General features: G+C 39.6%; 1 protein-coding gene across 1 annotated transcript in view; it reads left to right on the top strand.

The window, feature by feature from the left end:
- PPP3CA (protein phosphatase 3 catalytic subunit alpha) overlaps nt 1-21,511 on the top strand; it is a 198,460-nt gene that overhangs the window by 126,758 nt on the left and 50,191 nt on the right. Inside the window, exons 3-4 of the mRNA XM_035540680.1 lie at nt 11,742-11,866; nt 21,066-21,177. Of these exons, the coding sequence (XP_035396573.1) occupies nt 11,742-11,866; nt 21,066-21,177 (237 nt within the window). The remainder of the gene's footprint in view (nt 1-11,741; nt 11,867-21,065; nt 21,178-21,511) is intronic.

The raw sequence follows: 21,511 nt of genomic DNA on the forward strand, positions 1-21,511 counted from the left end.
AAAAAGTTTTCCTTGGCTGACATATTTTAAGTTTATCTGTAATTTCATTATTAAAACCAACAGGTGTAAGAGATTGGAACTTGTCCCTGAACTGGGAAGAGTTGAACTAAGGTTTAGCTTGTTTATACTGTCGTGGTGCTGAGAGGACAATGTGACTTACGGCACTAATACTGACCGGTACATCTGGAAAAAGACAAGGCAATAGGTAATTCCCAAACTTTTGGAAGCAGCCAAGCAACTTTAATGGCAATCCTTCTCTTGGCAAGCTTTCCCTTGGTCAATATGACTTGACAAAATGAAAATTTAGGAAGTAAGTTGTGTATCTACTCCGATGTAGTTTAGAAATCCCTGTAACAGATGACAGGGTTGTATTGATCAAGTGGAGCAGAAACTGATTTGGCTTGTGCAGCTGTTGGCAATCAATGCCGGTGGGTGCAGGGTGAAGCTGTGTGTCTTCACATCCCTGAAGTCCGCTCTCAAAGCTAAGAAAGAAGCAAGGAAATGGGCATTTTGTAGCATTAAGTTGGCCCAAATACTTTCTGGTTTGGGTATTACAGCAGTCAGCAGAGCAGCAGTATGCAGCGCTAGGCACTTCTCTGTAATGTGACATCGATAAAAGGCTTTATTTTGTATTGCTATGGCAGCCTTTTGGTATGGCCATACAGGTCTGGCCACTGCCATCAGGAACACGCACCTACAATTGCAGTGTAGTTTCAGTTTGCAAAAATCTATATTTGAGGGGTTTTATGCATTTTTTTTTGTCAGCAACTTTGAATATTTTTGCAGTAAAGGATGGTAATTGTTTCTTCTGATGCACAGTGCAGTTAGTTTCTGCTTCTTTCACATTTACTGTTGGAATTGCTCTCAGAAAAGAGCTGGTGTCTGAGGGAATCGGTTGCTGGTCTCTTGCATTTTCTTTTTGTGTTTTCTGCTAAAAGCATGTGCTTCTGAATGTTGCTTTAAGAAGAAAAGCATTGTATTATCAGATACTTCCTTTATTGTAAAGGCTTCATTAAAATGGTTATATATGATATTGGGGAAAAAAATCATAAGGTCGTGTAAATACTGTTTCATATTTAGATTATATATGTCTGGGATTTTGTTCTTTGTAACTAGATAGTCTGGGAAGTGCTGTGGAAGAAATAATCACGTAGCTCCTATCAGAATTAATAAATTCTGAACTGCCTGAAAATCACGTTGTTGCAATATACAGTATTACAAAAGCTGACTCAGGAGTTTATTTGCTCTCCGTACATACATTTTTTCATTAAAATATCAAGTCCGTGAGATGACTTTCCTTATGTGGCGCTGTGTTTGGGGGAGTTTTCAGGCCATATGTGTTGTTATTGCGTATTTACGTACATGTGATCTGTTCACATGAGGCTAATTGAAGCAGGCCTTGATCCTGCAAGTGCAAAGAGTAAGATGATGGAGATCCTTGGACAGAGATGCTTAATTCGTATACACTTGATTCGCATGCAATGTTTATCCTAGTCAAATGCCAGTGAAATCCTGTTTGATTGGTAAGATACTTAAACATTTACCTCTATTTGGAATGCTTGGTCTGTAGTTATTAAAAATGCATCTGATAACTCTAAATCAGAAACCTGAAAAGATTTCACATTTGAAATTACTGATAAGACTACAGACCATAAAGACTAATTCAGTATAATAATAGAGTATTTTTCACCCAATATTCTCTTTGCAAAGTACTTTTGATGGTGACGTTGTCTTCTTTCCTCTGTTTATGAATAGAAGTACTCTGCTCCCTCCCAGAACAGCTTACTGTATAGGGTGTGGTTGGCCGCTATTTGCAAAAAAAAAAAATAATAATACTTCTTCCCTCTGACATACATACATATTTATTTTTTCTTCCTCAGCCAGTTTGATATAGTGGGAGAGAGAGCCTAGTTTGCCTGAGGAGCAAGGCACACGACCTAGCCCAAATCTGCCTGGTTGCCACCCCAAATACTAGAGTGCTGCTGAGATTGTGTCCACTCTTTTATATCCTTAATAACAAAGTTATAGGAAGAAATGTAGTTAAGGTGGCTAATTTGTTCATCAGTCTCGCTTTTTTGGAGGTGCTCATTTTCATAATTGTCATTAAGTAATAAGTTTTTTAAATGGGCTAATTTTTTCAGTGCTATGTTTAAGATGATATATATATATTTACTATACCATTTGTTTTTAAAGATCATTTCTGCAAAGCTGAAAAATCCAGCTATTACATAATTTTGTTCTTCATCAGTTTCAAATCCATTTGCACAATTTTGTCCATGCTCATACCAGTCTGCCATAGAGCATAACATGTCTTTCCTTAATCAGTGTTAGCTTTTTGGAAACAAACAACCTTTTTAACATAGTCATGTTGAATTAGAATCAGCATATGAATTTTACCACCTACTCAAGATCATGTTTAGGCATATGTTTTCAGCAAGAAGAAATTAATGTGGTCAACTCTTCTTTTCAATAATTGTAAGATGAGCTTTTACCAGGATAGAAATTACTGTGGAGAGCTTTCTCTTTTCTCAGAATTTAATCTTTTTTTCACAGAGGATTACATTTTCTCAGCATAGTGCAACATCAGTACTTCCTGGATAACATAAGTACTCTATAATCTTTAATAAATGGTTAATTTTACTTGAGTTTTGTATAAGATTTTGGTTGTGGAATTTGGATTCTGTAATTTGAAAAGGTCATCTTATGTGGCTTGAGTTAAAAATGTGAAAATATTTGCTTTCCTTAACCCTATGCAGTCACTGTCCTGGAGGTAGCCTCTTAGCGTATGAACACCTGTAGTAAAAAACTGTTGGAATAAAATAATAGTTGGAGCCCATTAAAGACATGGGTGCACAAGCTGAGGTTAAAGCTCAGTAGGCCCTCACTGCCTGTTCTTTTCTCCCATGGCTCTCAATACAGGTCATTAAAGCCGAATGCTGAATTTCACAGCATTCCTTAGAAATTAGTCGTGCTGTCTCCTGCCAGAAAGGGTGCATACGAGTGTCATATTGATACTGCCAGTTGCTTATTAAAAGCCCAGGAATATGAGAGACACTATTTTTATTTTCCTTTAACGGCTGTTTCTGTGAAATGCAGGCAGAGTGCTACAGATCTAAGGGTAATAAATGCATTGGTTCATGTTGAGCAAATGTTCACCTCCCATTGATAAGACAGACTGTCATGCTGAAGGAAGAAGGATGCTTTTTGTCACAGAATACTGCTTCTGATTCTTAATGAAACACCAAGTTGGGGGTGGGATGGAGCATAAAGCAAATTAGTTATGGTTTAGAATAAAGAGACTGTGACAACACAATATTCTCTGGTAAAAATGGAAAATACTTATTACAAGCCAACGTGAACATCACTTTTTTTTTGTGGTTAGGTTTTTAGATGCCAGGCATTGATATATTGAAGCTTGACATGCTAATGCTGCTACCTTTAAAATCTTGTAAATACTTGGGTATTTGGAAGATAATTAGATTGCAATCTGCTAGGGAAATAATGCTCTGAAATTCTACTTTAAGAAGATCAAACGAGCATATCAGAGCTTTTCTTTTTCAAAAGCCCTTTCCCCTGTTCTGTCTTCCCCTCCATTTCATTTGGAGCACTGTGCAAGGCTAGTCTGTGCCTGCTTCTTGTGCAGGACCTTCCTCCTCTACAGAAAGGTGTCCATTGCTCTGGTGAGACTGGATGAAGCACTCTGAGGATGCATTATTCCCTCTCTGGCTATCCCTGCTCTTCCGCTGACTGAGCTTGTGACCTTATAAATTATTAAGCTTCTTCAGGCCTTTGCTTTTCATGTCTGTAAAACTGGGGATAAGAGAATTTCCCTACTGCTATAAATAACCTTGGTCTAAGGATATGAACTGGGAATCCTAGCCCATACACCAGTGAAGCACTTTCCTCGCAAGTAATTCTTTGATGAGGTTGTTTGGGGATTAAGCATTGCTTGCTGATACTGAGGATGCATTAACAAGAGACGATGACAGCGTGCTTGCTTTTCCATTTGCTGTGGAAGATGCTCAGGGGCAGTGTTGACCTTGGAGGGTGGCAGGGAAAGAGCCAGTAGTTTTTGATGCCCATGGGAGTGAATGCTGTTTGCTCCCACCTTGTTTTGGTCCTCTCCCCACAGCCTGATTCAGCATCTTCTGGTGTGTGAGTGATGAGAGGACCTTTCCCCACTGATTTTACAGCAGTTGGGTGTGGGCTGGGGGAATTCACTAGACCGACATCCCATTTCTACTGCTACATTGCTTTGACTGGGAATTGAAAGTCTCTGTTTGCCACCTCACTGCTGTGGTACCTGTTTGGTCTCCTGAAAAATGCAGGTGGGGTAGGAGTTGGGGCCGAGGGGATTTTTCTCTGCTGGTGTAGGTTTTACAGCAGTTGGTAGAGGCTGTTTATTGAGAACTGCTGTTTCTGGTGATCTCCTGAGTATAGAAAGTTGCTCTGCTTGCCAGGTTTGTATACCTTTGTTGTTGTTGTTTTGGGACATTGCAAGTAATTTTATGATGCAAATGGGAAAGTAGTTTTGCAGAGCTATTTTTAAAAACTTCTTGCTGAAGATATTTTTGTAGCCTTAACATCTGAAGAGTTTGCTGCAGTGTGTCTTGGGTTTTTGCTTTCTCCTTCCCTAGAGAATGTTACCGACTGCTGTCCTGAAGGTCTTTTCTGATGCAATGTTTTCCCTTCCCCACTCTCTTTCACTCTACCTTTCCAAATCAAGTGTCATTAATTTGTTCTAGCCTTCAGGGGATGGTGGGAGAAAGCTAACTCTTATTACCAAGAGTGAGTGTGGGTTGATCTTTATAGGCACTAGCATTTCAGTTGTTCACAGACCAGAATGTGGTACAGCATCCTCCTCTGTTGCACAGAAAACAGCTTTTCCCAAGACACTTGGTTTTGCTCAGTACAAAGAAGGAAAGATGGCAACCAAACAGTGTTGTCAACTGCGACATCGATGGTCCGTTTGCGGTGTCCTTTGCTGCACTGTAGGGTCTAATGGTTTCTGGCATTATCTTCGATAAGGCAGGCCTCTTTATAAAAATATTTAATTGCAGTTTTTTATTAACGCCAATTGTCCCTAGTAGGATCAACTCATCAGTTTGCATGAAGTGAAAGAAAAAGATGCATGAAAGCCTATTATAACCATGTAAGATAAGCAGATACAGATATGAATGAAATCATGGTTCCTTTGGAACTACAGAGCTATGCTGTTAAATACACTTAGTATAACAAACATTCATATGAAAGACCATTGTGTCAAGTCTAGTAGATTTTTTCTTAGGATGATATGTTACCTAGTGAGCTGTCTAAATGCTTCTGACTCAAATTAAAGAACTTGCAGACTTCATTACTTACACATGAAGAGAAATAAAAGTGTGTGACTGTAAAGTAATATATATAACGTAACCACTGGGCTTGTCTTGAGTAGTGTTACAATGAGCGGCTACTGATCAAAATTTTTGGAGTTCCTTCCTTTATTTTGTACTTTTCCTCATTCTCCAAAAAGTAAAGAAAATCTCTCAATCTTTAGCAATAAAAAAATTGCGTGGAACAAATCTGTGGCATTTAAAATATTTCATACTGCTGTGGCAACATATAATGTTTGTCTGAAGTAGGTACACTTGGAAATGAAGTTCTTTCAAACTCAAAGATTGCATTATGAAGGACACGTGACTTCTATAGAAGTCTTTGTTCTTAAATCTCAGGAAAAATGAGAGCCTTCTGGTTAGCAGTTGAACCCATCAGCAGCAATGCAGTACTTTTCCTTGAAGCAGAGTTTTTGACAATTTAATGCATATAGCTCTTGCAGGTGTTTTTCCTCATATTTATCAGTCGGCTAAGCTCAGTCTTTCACTTCTTTCTCTTCATCCATTTGTTTTTGCTTTCCTTTTGTGTGTCCACTCTTGCTCGTACGTGCTCCTTTCTCACTTGGCTTTTCCATTCAGCCTTCAGTAACTTTTTATTGCTACAGACCGCTTCCCTGGAGAAGCGGATGGGGGCATACTCCTCATTGGGGTGTGCAGCCTCTTTACCACGTTATCCAGCAGCTCTGGATGAATGCAGTAGGTTTTCAGAACATCCACAGAGTCAGCTCAGAGATGTGCAGGTTTACAGTGTGCTCGTCCCTTTGTCGGTAAGGCCTTGTAGGTCCTTGGAAAATGGGAAGCTCTTGGAAGCACGTACCGAGTAGTGGAACCATGAGTAGCTACACTTGAGCAGTGTATGAAGAAAACCTGTTTGCAGTCTGCATTCTGCAGTGTAACTCAATAGGGTGGTTTTCTCCCTCTAGATTTAAAGAATTGCATGCTTCTTTGCTGAAGCACAATCTCTTTGAGCTCTGTGCAAAGACATTCCTGGCTTAGTGAACGAAAATAACAAGTTTTCAAGCAATGCATAATATTCCCTACACAGTGCTAGTTTCAAATTTAAAAGGTAGCTTTGTTTCATTATTGTTAATTGTTATAACAATATGAATTTGCAGATGTTGCTTCTGACGCTGATGATGGAGTGTTACATATCTGCTGCTAATCCCTGATGCTATTTGAAGAGGCAACATAATCTTGTGGTACATGGAATGTGAATTCATTTGAAATACTAATAGCGTCTTACTATTGGACCATAATTCATACCAATTAAATAATTACATGATAAATGTGAAAATAAGTGCAGTATATCCAAGCTCGTACATACAGAAAAATTTTGAATTGAATGTGTTCAATGTACTATGAATATGCATTCTGTTCTTAATTTTCAACTGCAGTGGGAAACTGCACATAATTGTCTCTGGACTGAGATTGTATGTAGTGAAGAGCATTATTTCTGTGAACTAAGACATCTGAAGAGCATTTGCAGACTTTTATTTGTTCCAATAATAATGCAATCTAAATTGCTACTCTGCCACTTTCTTCTCTAAATAGTGTGGCAATACAACTGCTGAGCTTTGGGCTTCCTCCACTGCTAGTGCAGCTTTAACTCACTGGTTCACTATTGTTGTTCCATTGACATAATTCAGAGGGACATCCTCTCTGTGAAGCCATCCGAAACATAAATTAATTTGTATTAGGATGACAATTTCTTACAAGAAAAAAAGAGAATACCTTCTCTCCTTTGTGTCCAATCCCTATTTTTATATTAAAATGGTATTACGCACTGTTTCATTGGACAAGTTTTGGTGGTATAGTGCAAGAAAGCGTAGTGTATTAAAGGACTCATTATAACAAGTAGGAGACAGTGCCAGTAATAGCATGGACAGTCCTGTAACCCTGGATCTTTTGGAGGGGCCCATTTTATCTGTGAAAACTTCCTCAACAAAGGTAAATTTCTAATGAGTCCCCGAATAAACAGTGTTTCTTAAACCTTTTTATTGCCTCAATGAAGTCAGTAGATGACTGTAAAACTATCTAAAATTAGTTTTCTTCACGTAGCTTGTAGTGCACTTGTGGGCTTGGTGCCACGAGAGGTTAGGTAGGTAGACACTATCAGATTATCCAGATACACAAATTCGTGGTTAACAAGCTTGGGGCCAGAACTGAAGCTTGGTGCTGAGAATGGTAAATTGGAGGAAGCGTTGCTGCTTTGTTAGAAAAATTGCTGTTGTGCAGGTGGTAATGGAAGGGCACAAAGAAGGTTGTAAAGCACTGGATAAATGAAAAAGTCCCTTTTGGGGAGGGGGTTAAAAAAAAAAAAAAGGCACTCAGATTTAGTTACAAACTGATGAACATAAAAATCAGTTTAGTGTCATGACACGATGGCACTTTCAGGAATCCAGTAATACAGGAAAACATGGGCAGTCCTAACAGAAGACATACCATATACAGTATTCCTCCTTTTGAGGAATTTGTTTTTGTATAAACACAGCTGCTTCTAATGTTAATTCCACACACACACAAACTGTGCTTTATGTCCCCCGTGTTCATACTTTAAATCCATAAGTACATTGATCCTGGAGATTTTCATTAAGAATTGAATTTCCTGCTTCACTGTGCTGTTGTAGTGCAGAGGTTTTATTTTGTTATCATTTAATGGAAAAAATGTTCATATTTTGCAGAATAGGTTGTTCAATAGCTAGTGTTCCAATACCAAAAGAGTATACAAAGGGAAGTTTTCAGTAAAACTGAAAGGAACCAGAGATCCAGTGGTAATGCTTGTCCAAGAATAAACACAGACCCACAGCAATCACTGGGCTTTCAAAATTTTCGTCTGTAACATGAAGGGGGAAGGTGGTGTGGATGTGGACCTCTGCTGTAGGCTGTTAGTTGGACTGTGCTGCAAGAGTGCGAGCGATCAGAAGCTCAAAGACCTGAAGGGACACAGCAGAGCTATGGCTGATGGATGTTTCTGCCTTTATGAATGGAAATACAATGCTGGATCTCTTCTGTCCCCACCTAAGGAAAGATGAAGTATTGATTCAGCTGCCTGGGAAATCTTCCAGATGGGAGATTTGTATGGGTTTAGAGTTGGAAAAGAAAGAAGGCAAAACTATAGCTTTAAAGCAGTTGATTTCAAACTGCATACAGTTCTTAAGAAATCGCTCTTGAATTTATTTCCGAATAAGACCACCCGTCAGAACGTGGGTACCCAGACTTCACAGTCAAAGGACGTTTCAGGTCTGTACATTCAGACCTGGAAAGTGTAAGATCCTTAAAGTACTTCATGCTGTTCCAAAGCAAAATATTGGCTTGGGTTGCCTGTATGTAACACTGTGGTCTTTCGGTAGGAATTCTGGGATCTCACTGAAAATTAAATCTGTGTTAACTCTTAATTTTGAGCATCTTCTCTTGCTCCCACTGCTTTTACCTACTGATGTTATGCTTCTATTTTGGAACTACTGCAATTGCTTGGCAAGACTGAGCTCGAGGGCTTTTTAGCTTTCTCTTTTTTTTCTTGGACGTATTTCTGGATCTGTTGTCAAGCCTGGAAAGAATAGGCTGCTGTGTGTAGAACGTCTGGAGTTCCCATCAGCTATTGATTCTCCAGTCCGATTCAGAATTTTTGCAAGCTGTGGGGTTGCAAGGCTCTGCGGTTTTTATTTCTGTCCTCTTCACCGGTTTGCTCTCTGCTTTTCTGACTCGTGACAAGCTCGTGGACGTGTAGCTACTTGGAGAAAGCTTTTTAACTGTGCTGGTTTCTCTATAATGGCCTCGGTGTACTTACCTGTCCACATACAGAGAGATAAATAAATAACTAGCCTTCTTTCTTGGTGGTTTTGGGAAAGAGCAAAAGTTAAATCCATCTAAAATCTTTCAGTCTCGTTCAACTTCAGTTTTTTTTTTTTATGGTTGGAGCAAATGGGGGCGGGCGATAATTGGGAGAACTGTACAGTTATATAACTAAAAGCTTTTCTGTTGGAAGTTAGGAGAGCAGATTGCCTGGCCATCAATGCGCGACACATGTTCGTAATCTTCCCACAGTGTCCATGCAGAGGAGTACAGTCAGGCACTGTGCTTTGGTTTCGTGGATGAACATGTTCAAATGAAGACACGATAAAAATATTTTTCCTTTTGGGGTACACATTTTATTTTTTTAAAGAAATAGGAGTGGTTTTGTACTACTTGAGGATTTAAATAGTATTTATGTTGCATAAATTATGGCAGTTGTTATTCTTAGCTAGAAATTCTAGCTGTTGATGGCTTCAACATGAAGGCTGTCATCTAAAACTCATGGGGGAAAAAATCGACTTGGAAAAAGAGATTATGCAATGTAATTCAGTGGTGATAAGAGCATTTTGAAAATACCCTGTTGCTCTCACGGAAAACTGCTCAGCTAGCCAGCAGTTATGAATTGTCACCCATTTCACATAAATATTCATGAAAACAGCGACTGCAAGATCAATGATTTTTTTTCTGTTTTGTTGATTTTATTTAGTTAGGTTTTGGATGGTAGGACAATGTTACATCAGTCCTATTGTTGATGTAGGCATTCAGAGAAAAGCGATGGAAGTTAACAATATAATGCGAAAATGAACTGCAGTGAAAGACGAAGCATGGAGACTGCACTGCACTGCAAGGCTGTTGTATTTAGTGTTACAACTGTTGTTCTGTATCGTCTATACTGTTCTATTGTATCTATGTGGAGATGTGACTTCAGCTTCTCCATGGCATGAAATAAATTTGAGGTTTATTCATCTGTGATGGTACAAGACCTCAGTATTGACTTCCAAATAAAAGCTCAAATACGAGTACTGCTTGAATACAAAAATAATAAAAAAATCAAAGAAAGCATCTGAAGTCTTCTGAATTTATAGTTAGCAGTAAACTAGTTGTATTGCTGTTGCAAGATAAGGTACATCTTTGACCCTTGCTTTATTCGGTCTCTTTGTAATCACCCTTCCAGTTGGCAAATCAGAATATTTAGAGTCGCTGAAGGGAGACCCAGTCTAAAAGTGGGAGGAATGAGATTCGTGCAGGTGTCTTTGTGCTTACCAAAAAGGCCTGGAGAAAGGGAAGCCACTTTGCTTCAGAAGCTTGTGAAAATCCCCAGAAGCCAATGGTAACAAACCAGTTTTGTTAAACCACGACATGTTGTTCACCTTGGGAATAGAACAGCATTGGAGGAAAGACTTAATCAGGAGCAGCCCAAAATTGGTCTGGATATTGCCATACCTAAGACTGGTGTTTGACAGACATTCGTAGGCTAAACTCCTTTGCATCCACTCTCCTGGGGGACCAAGCTGCAGTGCTTCTCCTTCCATCTCTTATCTCTTTCAGTTTCAGGCCTTAAGGCTGTTAACATTTTTCTTTTTTAAAGCTTGTTGCCTGAAAAGGCCTGGACTTGGCCCTAAACTGGGGCCAGGTTGTTTTGTTTTGTTTTTTTCTCCCCTTCCCTTGGGTAGAGGAAACAAAACAAACCAGGTTTTGACACAGCATTGTTAGTTAAGCTTCCATGGGGGACTCCAAAAGCTTTGCCTTCCTTCCTGCAGATGTTTGAAATCACCCGCTAGTGAGTATGAAATTTCACAAGATAGCAGAGCCAATCTATTGAGTGTGAGACACAAAAAGAGGCATCTCTGCTTAGCCCTGGCTGCACATCGTTTGTGCCCTGCCTGGTGTCCTGGGAGCTGCTCTTTTTAGAGGTGCTGCTGGTTAGGTTGACTTCATTGTAATGAAGTGAAACAAATCATAATTATGCAAGGATACGTAAAGTGGTAAAGGTTAAAGCATGAAAAATCTGTGTCGTCTTGTCTAAGACATGCTTTAGAGAAGCAAGCAGGCCATTTTTTGTATGGTTTCTTCCAGTTCTAAAGGAACCTTAAGTCCAAAATTTGTCAGTTATGAAGCAGTAGCATACACAGGACTGGCATGTTTCATCTTTCCCAGAAAGCCTGGCCTTGTTCATCTGGGGCTGAGATGAACAGAGGCATGATGGTGAAAGGAAGAGTAAATCTGCTTCAGCATTTTCTCTTTTCAGGCCTTCTTTGGCTCATCTTATTCCTATTGCCAGTATTGTGTGCTCTGCTGGGCAGCAGCAGGTGTGGATAGATGTCTGTGGAAATAAATATTGGTCAGGTTTGCTTGATAGCTCTCCTCTAGTTGGTAGCATCTTGCACACTTAGGTGGATGCACGTCATAGAAAAACTGCTTCTGCTGAACAGCTGCCAGCTCTCACTGATCATTTAACGATGCACAAATTGCCATAACATGTTTCTTATAAGAGAGACTGACTTCAGAATGTGGGTGTCTAAGATGATTGTAGCATGGTGAAACTGAATACAGCTCTTTCTTTTCTTTTTCTTCCAGTTTGTGGAGACATCCATGGCCAATTCTTTGACTTGATGAAACTATTTGAAGTGGGAGGTTCTCCTGCCAACACGCGGTACCTCTTCCTGGGGGACTATGTGGACAGAGGGTACTTCAGCATTGAAGTAAGTTTCTTATTTCTTTTTTTGGCTGTGAAACTGCTTGCAGCCTATTGTGTGTATTTGACATAGTAATTTAACCACTTCAGGAATAGAGGCTCTTTGCGGATACCACTGTGAGCAAAAGAGGTCCGTGTTAAATGTCACTGTTGGGGTTTTCATAAAGGCTGTGTGGTATCCAGCCAAATCCTGCTACATCTGTGCAAGAGAGCTGATGGAGAACAGTCCTAGGAACTTATAGCGACCATCCAAATATAGCACAGAAGGCAGTCTGCTCTGCAGCTTAAGTTAAATAGGATTAATAGACATGAGCTATAAGAAAAGAGATGTAGAGGAATAAAGTGACACACAATTTGACGTACTGACTTAGTTGATCTGAGCCTCCTGTATGCAAAATTTTTATGAAATGGAAGGACTAGATATAGAAAGAGAACAAAAAAGCCAGCAACATAACATGCTGTGCTGGAGAGAATGAAAGAGTTCTGTTTAAATCTGGGTTGCAGCAGTGCGTGATCTCTGGCACTTGAATCCACAGAGCAGTGATGGACATGTGCCCTGTTGAAAGTGCTGAGACCCGGTGCAGACGCAAGCATCAGGATGTAGAATGCAGAGGTCAAATGGTAGCATTTTTAGCTGGCTTGTGAAGGAAAATCTATGAAGAAAACTGTCCTGCCCAACATACCTACCTTTGACTAGAAGAAAGTCAACTACCAGGCACAAACGCATTGTTAGAGTGCTCATAAAACAAACTGGATTTCTTTAGTTGTTTTGTTGCCTGGTTTTGCAAACTGACAATTGAGGCGCACAGTTACCCAATAAAATCTAATCTAGATTTGTTCATCCAGATCATAGCTGATCTGGATCTCATCTGATTGACCACTCAATGGTCCATCAGAAAGCCTTGCAGCAGCTTTTGAGCTATAGTTTGAGTCTTTCCTTTGAAGAGTTCAGACTTGAACTCCCTCTGAGCCAAGGGAGTTATGTTAGAAACAACATAGGTCCTATGGTACATGGTTGTGTAGCAGTGACTAGTTAAGATGGCAGCATACACTGCTGTTTCGTTTTACAAATGACATCTTAGTACACTTCTGTCACATTGATATAAAAACATGTAGTCCTAAACAGCTGAGTTACTTGCAATGTGTTTGTAAAATGGATCAGTGCATTATCTTGCCAGTTCTATATTTACACTATGCAGAGAAGTTTCTTAAAAATAAGATTCTATAAAACTACTTATGCTTTATTGGCTGATTTTTTTAAAAACTAACTTTTAAGTGTTAACAGCATCTTTGGGAGGTGATACATTCTACAAGTAGAAATACACCGTTTCAAGTGCAAAATTGCAAGGTTCTTTAGCCCACATACCATAAATGTTTAATATAGTCAGGATTTAGTCTTACACTAAAGTCAATGCTACGATCAGGCTTTTTGTTGTACCATGCGTCTGCTTTCTCCCTTCTCTGGTCTTTGGCGAGCTGTGGGCTAAATCATCACTGCATGGATTGCCGTACGGGACTGCTGGAAGAAGGGTGGGAATGTGGAAGATGCCTTTGCAGGCTTACGTTGCTGTGTGACTGAATCTTGCACTACCATTTTTCAGTTGTGATAGCCTAAGGTTTATCTCATGAAGACTTTGACTGAAGCAAATTATATCTGGAAGATTAGAGTTTTGTCTCCATTTCCTTATACCTTTTATTAGAAGAGAATGAACAAATGGTTTGCTTCAGCTTTCAAGTGCCTGTCTGATAGTTTGCCAAAATCTGCTTTAGGGCTATTACTGGTTACAGACAAGAGCAAGCCATATAACATGGCAAAATAGCTTATGGGTGGGGAACAAGCCCCTTAAAATAATTCATTTTGCAATCTGCACATACACATTTAGCAAGTTATATTCTGCATTTAGATTTTCCGTTCTGGAACACTGCTTTTTCACTGGAAGCTGCGCTGGCTTCTTCTAGAGCAAAGGAAATACCTGAACTGTCCCTTATATTATTCCTTTTTGTATTTAGGATGCTCAAAGTACTACTTTTCTGGTGCATAACTGATTGTCCCCACCTGTCACCTTGATTAAACAATGCCTTTGAAAGAAGAGGAAGGTTTCTATTTCATAACTGTATTCGGATTTACAGCTATGCATTCAGGCATGAACTCAACAGAATAAGTAGTGACAAGGAGAGGAAAATGGAGAGGAATGCACTTTGGCAGGCTGGGGGGATGCTTTTGGTGGAGAAGGGGTCCTGAGCACGTCTAGCAGGCGCCAGCTCTTGCCAGGACTTTGTGCTGGTGTAGAAGTCATGGTGGAAAACAACCCAGCCTGGCCTCAGTACCTATTTCCACCACGGCAGTCACCCTGTGATCTTTATTCCATGTATCTGTTGGCTCTTCTTTCTGCCAGTGTAGACGTGACACAATCGCAGTTTTGGGGTCTTTCCAAAAGAATTAAGTAGGTGGTCCAAGGTACTAATCACGAGTAATACGAGCTTTTTAAAAATCCCTTCAACTGCCGTGAGCTATCTAGCGTAAAAGTGATACCATTGAGCCTAAACCTAGCTGAGTTCTGGTGGTGGGCGAGATAATCCCCGTCTGTGGGCTGCAAAGCATTTGGGATTCTTCTGGATGAAAGGTACTATATAATGTAAGTTATTATCATTAAGAACAGAAGAAGAAATTGCATAAGGTAGGTGGAAGGCATTTGATAATGCAAAGGGAAAAAGAGAAAAGTATTTGTATAAGGCACTCAGCAGAAATGACAGTCCTTGCCCCACAGAGCTTTTGATCTAAGGGCTCAATCCTTCACATGTGTGCTCCATTTTTACCAGGCAGAGTTAGCTCCATTGCTTGTAGAGGGTGTTTTATGCCTGTAAAATTACTTCTAAGCACAGTGTTGCAGGATGAAAGACTAGTAAAAAAACTACAATAGCTAAAAAAAAAAAAATAAATTCAAAACTGTAGATACAATGAGACAAGCTTTCTTGGCACAGACCAAATCTTTATCCCTTAGCTGCACTCTTTTCCATTTGACCTTTTGGCAGAGCCTGAGCGTTTCTTCTCGCGTTTCTTCTCTTAGAAAAACAGACTTCTGCAACTTGCAGTATCTGATGTGGTGCACTTGTTTCCTCAGCTCTGTAACTGATAACATTTCCAGGCTGTGCTTGTGCACTGTTCCAGGGTTTTGACTCCAGAGTAGAAACCCCTCACTTCTCCCTTTAAAACAAGTTTATGGTCATGGATAAAAGAAATCCAAATGATTAAAACAGAGGGCTATTTTTAAATCCAAAGAACAGTTAGATTGTAAGTGTTTCTGCAGGAATGGATTGTAAGGAAGAACTGGTCTTTACCTGAGTCTGAAAACTCTTTTGAAAGTCAGACATAAATGCAATGCAGTGCAAAGGAGTATGCGTGTAGACTGCTTTTCATCAATGTTTGAAAAATGACAATCACAGTAAATGCCAAATGTAATGCATTAATATCACGTGAAGGAACTGTTGGAATTCTCTTCCTGCTCAATCCCACATAAAAACACACAGGCTTAAATTTTAATTGCACACCCTTCTGATCATTTTTGACAGAGCAGACAGTTGAGATGTAGAATTAAACAAAAGTTCAAAACGAACAGAAGTGGAAATGTGCTTAATTAAGGTTCAAAATATGTATACTTGTTCACTTCCCAAATACAAAGACTGACATTCCAAAAGGAGAAGCTGCTTTAGTGGTGTTTCTGGCAAGATCAAAGTGAGGTGTTTGGATTAAGTCTGAAGATCAGGAATTTGACCATCAGACCTTAGTTCAGTTAAAAAAAAAAAAAAAAAAAAAAGCACCTGGCACTTTAGATGCTTACGAACGCTGAGCTTTTAGAATTTGACTGATATCTCCCAAGGAAAGAGTTGCATGTAATAAATTCATGTTAGTAAGCTGTGGGTGAAGTGAATGCTGGCGAAGTCATGTGTTTACCATCTCTCAAGTCTTCATGCACTTCTGAGGGCTTTATTGGAGGAATAAGCACCTTTTTCTCCATAGCTCCAGAATATTAATGTTTCCTAATAAAAAGCTTGAAATATTTTTGGTCAGTCAGGAGTTCATTGAAGTCAATTGTTTTGTTTACTTCTTTCAGAGCAAATAAAGTCCTAGGAACTTCATTATCCTAAATTTCCTTGCCCTTTTCTTTTTTCTGGCAGTACCAGATGTGTTCCTGTGTATCAAGAGTTTGCATCTTGTAAGATCTTATTTTTGCTGGGCAATAATTCTCAGAACCTTGAATATTCAGTAATTCAGCAAATTCAAGTTATTTTTCTCTATATCAGATTCCCAGATTAGAACACCTGTTTGTGTCAGGACTGTCCTCCCAGCTAGCAGCCTGCATCAGCTCTTCCAGAGTGAGCCACCAGCGTACCAAGAACACATTTGGGATGCAGGGAGAGAGTGCAGGATGGTGCTGTGAAGGTCACTTGCACTGTTTTCCCCTCATTTCTTCCATATCTCTCTGGGACTTTTTTCCACAGAAAACAGCTTGGGCCAAGACACGAGGTCCAATAAAGAGAGCTAGGAGCCAGCGCTTAAATTTTTGTTTAGAAAGTACTACTTATAAGAATTAGTGGAACATTAAAAACAAAAATTATCTGCTCACCTTTTTGGTATAAATTGAAATCCTTCCAAAAGGCTGAAATGGGTGTAATGTGTTTTAAACACTAGGAAAGAGTATAAGGCGAGTAGCGATGTTTTGCATGTGATCATTTTTAATAAAACCATCTGGGAGACCAGCTAGAAGAGTGTGTTTCAGTAATTAAAATCTAGAGGTGCTAAAGTACCGTGCAAGTGTCAAAACAAGTTCCCAAAGCAGCTTGGGAATATTCAGCAGATGTTTAAAAACAATAAATTAAACAAAGGTTGAATGATTAGAACTGAATTCTTCAACAACATTTTGGAACCAGCTGAGACCCTGACTGCAAGGAACGGTTTCACTGTTAGTCCACGAGAAGTAGATTTCCACGGCAGTAGCCTTTTTAATTTTTAAACATGCAACCTCTACGTTTTTGAGCACTTCTTTTTGAAACACAAAGAACTGGCAAAATAAGAGCACGTTGGCAAAGAAGACTTGTGGCAAGAACTGTAAGTTGTCACTGAAGGTGTGGTTGATGTAGGTAGTTCAGAAAAGTATTTGCATCAGTGGCATGTGTTTTGGTTACAGATGCAACCTGTCTTTATTTGTCTCTGAAATAATGCCACAATGAATGGTACTAGTAGTGTGAGTGCAGTTGTGTGTAAAAAGGCACATAGTTTCCTTCGGGATAACTATTCCATTTTAGAAAGCTGCATCTGTACTAGGTACTGCAATGATACAATTACTGCAGTGCAGTTAAAATAATGCAATTTTTATATTTAGATGAGATGTGTGTTAGGTAGAGTGAAGGAGCTGTGCTAAAATACTGTTCAGAGAGCGTCAGTAGAGATCTTAGTAACGTATGGCTCAAATTATCTTTTTGAGTATGAATTACCTTGTGTTTATTCACATTGAACTTCTTGTGCTGGGGGAGTGCCCAATGGCATCAGTCATTTGGAGGAAGAGTTCATCTTTTGTTACACGTACAAAGCTGTAGAGCTAGCAGTGAGCTACAGCTTTTTCTTCTTGGCATCATCAGTGAAAGAGCACACAGGAGGCAGAGGGCTGTGTTGCTGTGGTTGCAATCTAGTGGCAAGGGTAACTTTTTCAAGGTTACTTGCTTTGAGCACTTAATGTGAGATTTGTGGAAGGAGGTCTGGGATTCTTGCTTTCCCCTTTCAGAAGGAGCTGAGACTTAAAATTGTGAGAAGGCTCCAACTCAGCATGCAACAATGGAGTTAAATCCCTAGCCCATTTTGAAAATATGCTTCTTTGGCTTACATAGCACTTAATTGCATAGACCTTTTTTCGTGGTGGTGAGGCTGCCAGAGCCTCAGCAGGAAAACAGCTTGACTACTGTAGGAGCTGGGAGCCGGGCAGATCACCTCTTTGTTCTTACCTCAGGGACGTCTGGGTTGCAAAGTTACTCCTGTACATTTTATGGAGAGCCACAGCAAAGATGACGTGTAGCATATTATTAATAATAACAAAACTTGGAGAAAAGAAGAGATTTTAAAGTTTTGCTACTGGGAAGCAACACTACCAAATAACCAGAGATTATAAACTCAGATTTTCAACAGCAAATTGACTTCAGTAAATGTTCATTTTTTTGTTCATTTGTTTTAAACAAGTTTTCTTATGCTTTCTGGACTTTACTTTTTTGTATATAAATGACTAAGTTGAAAAGCCATGAAAAACTATCACCTTCATATTTGTTGTTTAGTTTGCAAGGAAAAAAAATCTGCTAATTAGCTCTCGTTTATTCTTATGATATTACGTCAGTGGACTTCTGAACAGAAAAGGGAGACAAAGGAAATATCTAAAGAAAATAAGCCTTAAATATGATAGTACTGAAAACAACACAAATTGTGAAGGCTGGGCTTATGTTACTTGAGGAGTAGCTTTGAAATATGGTATTTTCTGGACTGTGTTGCTTCCCCCTTATCTTCTCTAGTTCTCTTGAATGCTTCAAAGAGAACATGGAAAAATAAAAGTATGATAAGCAAACATAAAGTGATCTAACTATAAGCAAGTACCAAATGCAAAAAAAAGATAAAACTTAGTTTTCCTTATTTGCCTTGCTTCCTAGACCTGGATGATACTTTAAGTATTTTGTGCTCATTTCAATCTTGCCAAGGCGTTATGAATTTGAAAAACTTAAACGGAAGACATTACCAACTCTATTTTTTTTCTTAATGAAGCTTTTCATCTATGCACTAAATGTTGTGCTTTCCTAAATTATAAAGAGATTTGGCAGAACTAGAAGCTCTAGGGTAGCTTCAATACAACTTTTTTATGGTTGGAACTTTTTTTGGATGAATGGAGGTGTCACTTTAATCATCTTGTCTTGCAGCATTTACCTCAAATTTTTGCATTAAACTATAAGTTAAAAGAATTGAGTTCTTGGAAAAATGATGAAACCAAGCAGTCATCGTCAGATTTGGAGAATTTTGCTGGTAACGTGGAGAGTCCAGGCTTTCTTGCCTATTGAGGTGAAATCCTCAAAGCCAAGTCTTCCCTGTCTATGCAGCCTTCCCTAGGCACATCCCTCATGATTGTTTTGAGCCACAGCATGTAATTCATAGACTCATCTAGGTTGGAAATGACCTTCAAGTTCATCAAGTCCAACCATCAGCCTGACCTACCATGTCCCTCAGAGCCATGTCCACACCTCTCTTAAGTACCTCCAGGGATGGGGGACTCCACCACTTCCCTGGGCAGCCCGTTCCAAGGCTTGACCACCTTCTCCATGAAGAAATTCCTCCTAATACCAATCTAAACCTCCCCTGGCACAACCTGAGGCCGTTAAAGCCTGCAACCCAACAGCATAATTTCCCATTGGATTAGGTCAACATCGTGTGCGTAGTGTTTGGACATTTCTTCTTGCTGCCTGGGGTGGCAGTAACGCCTGGTAGGTGGAGGAGGTAATGTGAGCCTGGGAGCCCTTCCTTACCTTCCCAAGTGGGAGGATTGATTTTTATTTATTTATTTATATATATTTTTAAGTACTGGAGGGTGCTGCCTGTATCTTCTCTACTTTTTAACCTACCTCTAAAGTCTCTGAATAAACAAACAAATTACGGAGTCCAGACAGAGCATCTAGATGTTTACGCACAATAAATTCAAGACAAAGTGCAGCATTGTAAAACCCCTGCTGCTGTGTAATTATCTATAGATAGTGTGAGTTTTAGCACAAATGGAAAAATGCGGCATTATGTTTTCTTTAAGATGATGACTGTAAAGCAAATGAGAGCAGAGATCAAAATGTTCAGATATGATTAACATAAATCTTCTATTCCTTTTTATGAAGACATTCTGAATCATAGAAGGGAATTCATACTGTTCATATTTAGAGGCATGAAACTGACAAAAATGCTGGGTTTCCTCTAGGCAGAAACCACTATTAGAAGTACATTTCCAGATTCCAGGCTGTTGGTTATTAAGGTAACTAAACTCCCCAACAGAATGAAGGGAGGTAATTAGGGGATGGTTGCAAATGAAAGTGTTGAATTTTGACACCTTTTGTTTCTTGTGCAACAATCGTGCAGTTGGTGGGTACTTACAAAAGGAAGGGCTGGAGGAGAAATCGTTCAGACAGTTTTGTAGCTCACTTTTCCCCAGGCCATCATGGTCCTTGCCACGTTCTTCTGAACAGTGGGCTCATCAGCTTGGCAGCAGTGGGAAGGCTGAGCGCATCCAGCAGTCTCGTGGGATGAGATGGGACGTGTCTCATTTCCATTGGCTTCCCTGGAGCTGCCAGCTTGTCAGCCAGGTACCTGGCCAGGGCCGTCATGCAAGGGATAAATATTCTGTGAAGGTTGCAAATTTATTCATCTGTCAGGAGCTTCTTAATGCTTTGACATTGGTGCCATGTCAATTTTGTTTCAAAACAACTATTTTGTTCAGATGTTCTCGAGAGGTCTCAGCACAGACTACCCCTCCAAGTCTTCTTTTCTACCTTTTAAAAACATGTCTACAAGAAATGTCATCTCAAATCGAAGTCTGGAAAGACAAAAGGCTTTATCTGAAGCTTTGTAGTAACTGCATTTAATGCAAGAGCTTTGTGGATTTTTCTTTCTTGTCTGTTTGTGCGGAACAGCATAAAGCGAATAACAAGCAAGTGTTTGTTACAAGTATTCCTGTAGAAATTCTGTAATACTGGAAGCTAAGGTATTTCCTGAAGTGTGAGTTAAATTGTTCTAGGGCAACAGTCTTTCTTCAGGCAGGATATGCAGATCTTCCGGTGAAATGGTTTCCACAGCAGATTTCTGCCTCGCCTTCCAGGTGGAGTGTACGCATTTTGTTTTGGAGATGCATGGCATTCTTGATAGCTGTAACAACTGAAGGCTGAGCAGGGATTCACTTAGCCAAAGTCAGAGACTTTGATATCAGAGAACACTGATACTAGCTTCTGCCAGTCCGGGTTTCACCAAGGAGAGATGTCTGCATGTAATAAATACATGAACAATGAAGTTTAAGTGTTGAAAACATGTTTCATGCAGAGTACTTTTTCTGCCGCTGATTCTTTTTGGAGTTGGGGGGGGATCATAGTGGTTGAATTTTGTAATGAATTATAAATTGTTTCTCTTTCTTGTTTCTGCTTTGCAGTGTGTGCTGTACTTGTGGGCCTTGAAAATCCTTTACCCCAAAACACTGTTTTTACTTCGTGGGAATCATGAATGTAGACATTTAACAGAGTATTTCACATTTAAGCAAGAATGTAAGTGTACCTTATAGCCTGTCTTGTCTTTAATCCCTGTTCAACAGCTTCGTTTTGTTATTTTGTATTTGATACTTGCTTTAACTATCAGTAATTTTTAAGGTACTCCTAATGTTTACTCTGAGCAATTTTCAGTTGTCATCCCTGTTCCCCGAGCGGGCTGTCATCCTGCAGGGTTTGGGGAGGGTGTCTCGGTGGTGGAGAAAGGAGGGGATTAGTCTCTGAGCTAACTTCTGATCAGAAGTGCAATTCACTCTTGCCCTGTAAGTTGGTTTACACTTCTTGGTATGCTCTTTTTATAGGAATTCCTTTCTGTATTGCAAGAAAGGATGCA

The sequence above is a fragment of the Cygnus atratus genome, chromosome 4 (genome assembly GCF_013377495.2).
Source record: "Cygnus atratus isolate AKBS03 ecotype Queensland, Australia chromosome 4, CAtr_DNAZoo_HiC_assembly, whole genome shotgun sequence".
NCBI classification, from domain to species: Eukaryota; Metazoa; Chordata; class Aves; order Anseriformes; family Anatidae; genus Cygnus; species Cygnus atratus.